The sequence below is a fragment of the Phocoena phocoena genome, chromosome 1, assembly GCF_963924675.1.
Source record: "Phocoena phocoena chromosome 1, mPhoPho1.1, whole genome shotgun sequence".
NCBI lineage: Eukaryota > Metazoa > Chordata > Mammalia > Artiodactyla > Phocoenidae > Phocoena > Phocoena phocoena.
In genome coordinates this window covers 15,721,186-15,729,938 of record NC_089219.1, presented here as the reverse complement: position 1 = coordinate 15,729,938, position 8,753 = coordinate 15,721,186, and the positions used below count along the sequence as shown (strand labels likewise).

The 8,753-nt window shown below is 47.8% G+C and overlaps 1 protein-coding gene across 1 annotated transcript; it reads left to right on the top strand.

Moving 5' to 3' along the window:
- The first annotated feature begins 1,879 nt into the window (after positions 1–1,879).
- Positions 1,880–8,119, top strand: MUL1 (mitochondrial E3 ubiquitin protein ligase 1). Its single transcript, XM_065890932.1, has 4 exons — positions 1,880–2,137; positions 5,308–5,395; positions 5,804–5,924; positions 7,206–8,119. The coding sequence occupies exons 1-4, from the start codon at positions 2,018–2,020 to the stop codon at positions 7,933–7,935; spliced, it is 1,059 nt and encodes a 352-aa protein (XP_065747004.1). The 5' UTR covers positions 1,880–2,017; the 3' UTR covers positions 7,936–8,119.
- Positions 8,120–8,753: the final 634 nt, after the last annotated feature.

The following is an 8,753-nucleotide window of genomic DNA, read 5'->3' as shown; positions in this document are numbered from 1 at the left end:
GAAACATGCCATGCATTCACATTAAAAAAGTGCAAAAGAGTGAAGAGTCACTCTGTTCTCTAGCCACCTAATTCCTTCTTATGGAAACAACCAATATTATTTTATTCATACGTATATATTCTCCTTCCTTTCTGGAATCACTGAGATCACACTCAAACAGTTTACAGTTTGCTATTTCACTTTGCTATGCTCATATACACATGTATTAAAATTTTGTTTAACCAACTGACTATTGAAAACATTTAGTTTGTTTTCATTCTGTTGTTATTAAAAACAATGCTGCAGGGGCTCCCCTGGTGGCACAGTGGTTGGGAGTCTGCCTGCCGATGCAGGGGACACGGGTTCATGCCCCGGTCCGGGAATATCCCACATGCAGCGGAGCGGCTAGGCCCGTGAGCCATGGCCGCTGAGCCTGCGCATCCAGAGCCTGTGCTCCGCAAGGGAGAGGCCACAAGAGTGAGAGGCCCGCGTCCACAAAAAAAAACAAAAACAAAAAACCCCCCAAAAAACAATGCTGCAATTTATACTGTATATTTGTTATGTTCACATGTGTGAGTATTTACACAGGAAGAATTTCTAGAAGTGGAAATATTCAGTCAGTGGGTGTGGGCACTTTTAATCTTGATCAGCATTGCCTAATGGTTCTCCATAAAGAATAGGAGTCTGTGTCCCCACACCTTTGCCAACACAATGTGTTATCAAACTTTTGACAAATTTTATTAAAAAAAATAAAGTTAGATCTTATTGTAAGTGTGTGTGTGTGTGTGTGTGTGTGTGTGTGTGTGTAACAAATTCATGATCATCCCTTGGGTTGAAAATCATCAAAGGCATGTGGCGGTGTTGACAATCTGGAGATTCTAACCCTATGTTTATACAGTGTAATTCTTATTTGACTCCTAGCATAATTAAGGAATGGGGTAGGAAAATGTCATGGATAGCCAGCTGCTTTAATAAAGAGATTTTACTTTTTTAGAGCAATTTACAGCTTTTAGACGCATTTTACATACATTGATTTTGGACATTGGGTACATTCCTGTATTTTCAATTTAAAGCAGAACCTGGACACAGCTGAATGAACACATGCTTTGCAGGTTGATGTTTTGGATAAAAATTTGGGGTATCTCTTGATTATTTTATGAAGGAGATCAGAAAACAGTTTGAAATCAGCTCTATAGCTGTGTTGTGAGGATTAAGTGGTATGATGTTCATAAAACTTTTTGTCACAGTGCCTGACGCATAATAGGCACTCAAGAGTTGCCTCTCTCCCTCCCTATTTTTTGGCTGCGCTGCGGCGCGTCATGCGGGACCAGAGATTGAACCCGTGCCCCTAGCAATGGAAGCGAGGCGTCTTAACCACTGGACCGCCAGGGAAGTCCCTGTAGCTGTAATTATTAGTTAATAAAATATGTTGTTATATGTTTTGACGACAGATTAAGGAGTTGTCAATACCTTGGTGATATAACCTGCCTTCTTGGAGGTAATAAGTTCTGTTGTCTGGTAAATTCCTCTCCAGCACTCATTAGCAGTGTGACTTGGGGCACACCCCCTAACCTCTCTGGCCTCAGTTTTGTCACCTGTAAAAAGGAAGAATAAAAGCCAAGACTCAAGGTTTGCACTGAAGCTTAAATGTGTAATACTCACAAGTGCTTACTAAACATTAATTCTCTTCTTTCCTCCCAATCCAATGCCGGAGTCATCAAACGACCCATCAAACAACGCGATAACCCCAGGAAACCTGAAGGACTGAGACCGTGGCGGCGCGGGCGACACAGTCGCGGCCGATGCACCAAGTGTCGAAAGGGTCACGGGGCGCCTTCCGGTCTGCTCTGCCCTGCCCCACTTCCAGTTCCAGGTCTTGCGTCATCGCTGGGCGACCGGTTGCGCGTTTCCGGGAGAGACAGTGCTGGGGGTGCGGTTCCGGGTGAAGGGAGGTGGCGCGAGGCGGAGGGCGGAGGTCGCGCGTCGTGGGGCCTGACCTCGGCGGCGTCCCAGTCCGCGCCCAGGGCTCGGCGCGGCCATGGAGAGCGGAGGGCGGCCCTCGCTGGGCCAGTTCATCCTCCTGGGCACCAGCTCTGTCGTCACCGCTGTCCTGTACTCTTTGTACCGGCAGAAGGCCCAGGTCGCCCAAGAGCTCAAGGTCAGTGCTGGCGCCCGTCTGACCTCAGCCGGTCATCCTTCCCGGGGTAATGGTGAGCCCCCGATTCGCCGTGGGCCGTTACACCCTCGGAAAAGATCCAAGAGAAGGAAACAGGTTCTGAGAGGGTGTCGCCCGGCCGGTAGACGAAGGAACTAGGATCAGAACTCCGGTCTTGTGATAACTGCCTTACTGTCCCCTTTCTCCTAAGTCCCTCTCGTTATTCAGAATGAATCTTGACTTAATTATTTTATTCGACAAATGTTTATTGAACACCTGCTATGCGCCAGGCGCTGAGGGTATCGCGTGGGTGGAACAGACAGAAGCCCCTGACCTCATGGAGAGTCCATTCTAGTCCAACCAGACAGACAATACACAAGTCAATCAGATGGCGTGACACATGGGGATAAATACTACAGAGTAATGCAAGGAAGAGAGGAAATGGAGTGCTGGAGAAAGGGTGACATTTAAATAAGGTGACACTTAAATAGGGTGACATTTGAGCAGAGCCCAGGAAGACTTGAGGGGGGCAGTGCAGGTGCCTGGGGAAGAGTAATTCAGACAGAGGGAACTGCAAATACAGAAGCCCTAGATTTACCCACTACATAACCACTCAGCTCCTTGCTTCTGAAAGACTTCCTTTTTATATTAATAGCCCTTTAGAAAATGCCACTCCCTTTCCTGAGCTGTAGTTTACAACTTACACAGCACGTTTCCATCTTGGTTTTAGTTTCTCTTCACAGTAATTTCTTGGGGTGGTTAAAATGACCTCCGGATTGCAGATCAAGAAATCGAGACTCCGAGGAAAGGTCTATACAGCTAGTCAGCTTGGAACTTAAACTTAGGTCTTTTGATTCCAAGTATAGGATTTTTTCTTGTTGACCACATTGCTCAGTTGTGAATGTGTGAGCAGCTCATGAGAGATGGACCTCATTAGGTCAGAGACAGGATTTTATTTACTCTTCTTTCCGTCTAGGTTCTAATCCAGTGCTTAATAAAGAGTAGACGGTCAGTAAATATTTGTGGATTTGTTCTGGCTGCAATTTCATAATACAACAGTTAGGGCTTAATTTGACATTTATTTGAAAGACGGATTCCTAGACCTCACTTCATTATCATCAGATTGTTTACATTAAGAGCTTAGAAACAAACGTGCGAAATCCCTGCCATGAAGGGAGTTTTGGAATCTGCCTGGAATGCACCTAGTTACCAAGGAATTGAATTTGTGGTGTGAATGACATCCTGGTGAGATTCCAGCTGCCTTCTTGTTTGCTTAATTAAATAAGTTACTCCTGAAGTGATTGGCTGTGATTGTAACTGATACCTTACTTTCTGACTCCGAATCAGAAATCACATTGGTATCAAGTTGGCGGGAGGTGGGATCCTCTGAAGCAGTGACCCACCTTTGGGTGACCTTAAAAGCTTTGCTGATTAGTTCCTAAATGAGGATGAGAGAAATAGCCCCTTCTTGGAAAAACAGTTGGGACTTCTCATATTTTAGGTTCTATTTTCTTGATCAGATGATGAAACTTACAGAGTAGGGCTTCTGTCTTATCCTTTTGCATCTCTCATAGTGATGGGAATGCATATTTATCACATGCCTACTATGTGCCAGCCCCTGGTCTGGATTCTTTCACACTTAAGTTTCATCTAATCCACATGAAAATCCTGTGAGATTGTTTCCCCCACCTCTTACAGGTTTTGAAACTGAGACTCAGATAAATTAAGTTGCCCAAAGTCACAGCAGATGCATTGACGCTTGATTCAATCCCAGGTCTTTCTGACTGAATTCCCCCTCCCTTTTTAAAAAAATTTAATCAACTATCCCATGGTGGATACTTTACTAGCTGTGTGACTTCGGGCAAATGACTTCACTTCTCTGAGCCTCAGTTTCCTTATCTGTAATTGGGGATAATCATGTCTGCCGTATAGGGATGGTATGAGCATTAGATGGGGTTATGCATTGAAAGTGCTTAGCAGAGTGCCTGGAATGTAGTATATCTAAGTGCTTATTTATTTGCTAATTTATTCATCAAATATGTATTTAGTGCCTGCTATGTGTCAGGCACGCTCTCGGCACTAGGGGGACAGCAGTGAACAAGACCAACAAGGTCCTAGCCCTCCTAAGTTCAATAGTCCAGTGGAGGGAGAGAGAGATAATAAAGGAGCAAATAAACTGAGGGTTAGTTGTCGTTATTGCCATTGTTTTCATTATCTTCCCAGTGTACATGGTTAATACGTTTCTATTGACCTTGCTCCCGTTTTTTACTGCGTAGCAGCAGCTTAAACTTAGAGTGACCTTAGTATGTATCCAGTACCTCCTCACCTCTTGAGAGGTTACTCATCTGGCGTCCGTAAGATTTGTTGATGGAAATACCTGAAAGCAGGAATTGTCCTTCATTCATCCCTGAATCCCTAGCGCCCAGCACAGCGCCTGGTTCAGGAAATGTTCAGTGGTTTTATTAATTTTATCTTACTTTTGATGCAGCAGTAACAGGCTTGGTTGGTTCCCAAGCACGGCAGGTTGGAAACTGAATTGGAAGGGATGGAGAACTGGGGATTGTGAGAGGAGGGTAGCAGCAGAGGTAACTGTGCTCGCCTGATTATGAGGGAAGAGAGGCAAACTGAAAAGTAGAAGAATAGTGTTTGGCACCAGTTCTCGAAGCCTTGCCCTGTAATGCAAAGGCAGCCCTTTATTATAATGTCTCATGCAGAGCGTGAACTGACAAGGGCCCGGTGATAATTATACCTACCACGGTCCGAGCCCCTACCATGTACTGGTCACTACTTGAGGTGCTTTTACGCATAAGCCCTTTGGCTGCGTGGTCCTGTGTTGTCAGGAAGAGATCAAATTACATCCAGATCTATGGGATACAAATTGATTAGTATCTTTTATATTTTTCTCTTAAAAAGCTAAAATGAAAAGGAGTGAATGTTTGGTTAACTGGAGGAAGAGTGTAAGTGGCACCCCCATTCTGCAGATGGCAGAGACGAGGCGCTGCCCCAAGCCTGTTTATATGGTTCTGGGACACAGCTTTGGAATCAGATTCTCCGTAGTCTCCTTCCTGCCTGATGTCCTTAGTCTCTCAACGTGAAAAACGTAAATAGTCTTTTTTCACTTGTTTGAGCATATCAGTGTTCAGCAGTCAGTTCAATGTGTTGTTTCCATTTAGGGAGCTAAAAGAATCCACTTGGGCGAAGACTTAAAGAGTATTCTTTCAGAAGCTCCAGGAAAATGTGTGCCTTACGCTGTTATTGAAGGTATGTTTATTTATTGGTAAAATGAAGAATAACTCCCTCTTCTGAAAGTTTGGTAAAGATCTTCTTGGCTGACATTGAGGGCCTTTTGTAGCCTTGGGGCAGTGGTTCAGAACTTGGACTTTGGGGTCAGAAAGACCTGTGTTACTGCTGTGTGATCTTGGCGAAATTATGCAACCTTTTCAAACCGTCGTCGCTCCATCTCTAAAGTATACGTTACAGGGTTTTGCTGTAAAACTGAAATGATGTGGTCCGTGTAACTGCTTAGCAGAGTGCCCCAAGGCATAACTTACGGTGATGGTGTTTTCATCATGTTGATTAAACTCACTCAAACGAAAGACAAAATTTAAATTACTTTAAAGGCAAGGGCAGAACAGTTCTTCAGAAATAAAATAATTTGTTTCCATTCAGGAGCCGTTCGGTCTGTTAAAGAAACGCTTAACAGCCAGTTTGTAGAAAATTGCAAGGGGGTGATCCAGCGGCTGACGCTTCAGGAGCACAAGATGGTGTGGAACCGGACAACTCGCCTCTGGTGCGTGGCCTTGCTCCACGGGCCCAAACCACACAGGTGGTCGGTTCAGGTGTCGGTGTCCTGGCCCTGTTTCCATGTCTTCAAGCTTTTCCCGAGACAGGGCAGAGACCGGTCTCTCGGTGCTGCTTATGTTCTTGTGCGTGGTCTGAGCACCTCTTCCACTGCCGTCACCTAGGCGTCCTGTCCAAATGCAGATTCCTGGGCTCCGTTCCAGACCTACTGGGCCAGAATTTCCAGGATAGGGGACCTGGAGTCTGTGGATATGCACACTAAGGTTTGAGAAACACTGAAGTATGGCATGGGTTAATGATTTCAGTACCTGTTAAGATAATTTCATGCTATTACATGGAGTTCCATTTTTCCAGCTGATCGTAGGAGGGTTTTGTTTTGGATTTCTATTTTATTTTAATTTTTATTGTGGTAAGAACACTTAACCTGAGATCTTCCCTTTTAACCAAATTTTAAGTACAGCAGTACAGTCCTGTTAACCCCAGGCACAAGGTTGTACAGGGAATTTTGAACTTACTCATCTTGTAGAAGTGAAACTTTACACCCAGTGAACAGCAACTCCCCATTTTCTTTTTCCCTCAGCCCCTGGCAACCACTGTTTTACTGTTTCTATGAGTTTGGCTACTTCAGATACCTCATGTAAATGGAATCGTGCAGTACCTGTCCTTCTGTCCGTCTGCCTCAGTTTGCTTTGCTTAATGTCCTCCAGGTTCATGCATGTTGTCACATGCGGCAGGATTTCCTTTTTTTTTTTTAATTTTTATTTTTATAAAGGCTGAATAGTATTCCCTTGTTATGTATATACCACATTTTCTTTATTCATCTGTCGACAGACATTTAGGTTGTTTCCGTTTCTTGGCTGTTGTGAATAACCTTGCAGTGAACACGGGAGCACAGATGCCTCTCCTAGATCCTGATTTTAGTTCTTTTAGATATGTCCTCTGAAGTGGGATTGCTGGGTCGTCTGGTAGTTCTATTTTTAATTTTTTTGAGGCATTTATTTAAGATTAAAAAAAATCAGTCTGTCTTACAGGGGCAAAGGGAAATAAAGATTAGAGGTGATCTGTGACAATATTTGTTGCCCACTGAGATCGCCTGAGAACCTAAAAAACCGAGCTTCCCTCTTCTGAGGCTCTGGACAGTTGTGGTTTCTGTTGTACTCTTCCACTCGCTTCAGACTTCAAACTGTCCTCCTGGCATCGAGGTGCTCTCCACCCCTGCCCGGGTGCGAGGTATCTGCCGTCCTTTGTTTTATCTTGAGTTCTCTTGTAGGAACGACTGTTCCAAGATCATTCACCAGAGGACCAACGTGGTGCCCTTTGACCTGGTGCCCCACGAGGATGGCATGGATGTGGCCGTGCGGGTGCTGAAGCCCCTGGACTCGCTGGATCTGGGCCTGGAGACGGTGTACGAGAAGTTCCACCCCTCCGTCCAGTCCTTCACGGACGTCATCGGCCACTACATCAGTGGGGAGCAGCCCAAGGGCGTCCAGGAGACCGAGGAGATGCTGAAGGTGGGGGCCGCCCTCACGGGGGTGGGCGAGCTGGTCCTGGACAGCAGCTCCATCCGTCTGCAGCCCCCCAAGCAGGGCATGCAGTACTACCTGAGCAGCCAGGACTTCGACAGCCTGCTGCAGAGGCAGGAGTCCAGCGTCAGGCTCTGGAAGGTCCTGACGCTGGTGTTCGGCTTTGCCACGTGCGCTACCCTCTTCTTCATCCTCCGGAAGCAGTATGTGCAGCGTCGAGAGCGACTGCGCCTCCAGCAGATGGAGGAGGCGTTCCGGGAGCACGAGGCCCAGCTGCTGAGCCGAGCCAATCCCGAGGACCGGGAGAGTCTGAAGAACGCCTGCGTCATGTGCCTGAGCAGCTTCCGGTCTTGCGTCTTCCTGGAGTGCGGGCACGTGTGTTCCTGCGCCGAGTGCTACCACGCCTTGCCGGAGCCCAAGAGGTGCCCCATCTGCAGGCAGGCGATCACCCGGGTGATTCCCTTGTACAACAGCTAATGGTCTCGAGGCCCCACAGTGAGACCCCCCGCCCCGCTTCAGGGCTGTTTATCTCCAGGCCTTTCGAAGAGCAGTGGTGGGCGGCTGTCATCTCACAGCCCCAGCAGCAGGGGGCGGCCTTTCCAATGTGCAGGGGACCTTTTCCGGCACTGAGCACAGACTCACAGCTGCACCCTGGGGCAGGCGCCGTGGCACCGCGTCCCTTCCCTGGAGGCCCTGAGCGTGCGTGGCTGAGGACAGCTCACCGCTCAAGTGCCAAAGTCAGTGGCCTCCAGCTTTTCTGTTCTGGTGTCTTCTCGTCCTTTCTGGTGAGGTGTCGGTCCCTGTGGACTTGAGCCTTGAATGACTCTGCCAGAGCGGGGGCAAAGTTGCCTTGCGGAGCCGCTTCTGAAGAGACTGCGCAGTCTCCTTCCCCCTTGCTTACAGCCCGGAAGAAAGTTGTCAGGCTGGACGCGTCACTCGAGTCCCTTTCCCTCACGTGCTGGCCTCCTACACGTGCGCACGCGTGTGTCAGGACAAAAGGAAGTGAAATCCTGCACCTGCCCTCTAACAGGGCGGGACTCTGGTCAGAGAATGGAGAGAGGTCATTTGCGGGGGCACTTGGACCGGTGCCCATTCAGTGATCCCCGTGGCAGTGAGGATGGGGCCGCTTAGCTGCAGCCCTGCTGGGGCCACCACGGACCTAACGAGAGGGCCACCGGCGCACGCGTCCGCCCTGGCTTGGAACTCCCGAGGCCTGAGCGGGCTGAGGGCTCTGGTTTTCCCAGAGGAAGCAGTAAGGGCACTGCTGCCCCAGCCTCGGGCTTTCCCAGCTCCTC

Excerpts from the sequence above, each read along its gene's own strand:
- MUL1 (XM_065890932.1), top strand. The coding sequence starts at position 2,018 with ATGGAGAGCGGAGGGCGGCCCTCGCTGGGCCAGTTCATCCTCCTGGGC. Across the intron at positions 5,396-5,803 it reads GCCTTACGCTGTTATTGAAG|GAGCCGTTCGGTCTGTTAAA; the intron begins GTATGTTTATTT and ends GTTTCCATTCAG. Across the intron at positions 5,925-7,205 it reads AACCGGACAACTCGCCTCTG|GAACGACTGTTCCAAGATCA; the intron begins GTGCGTGGCCTT and ends GTTCTCTTGTAG.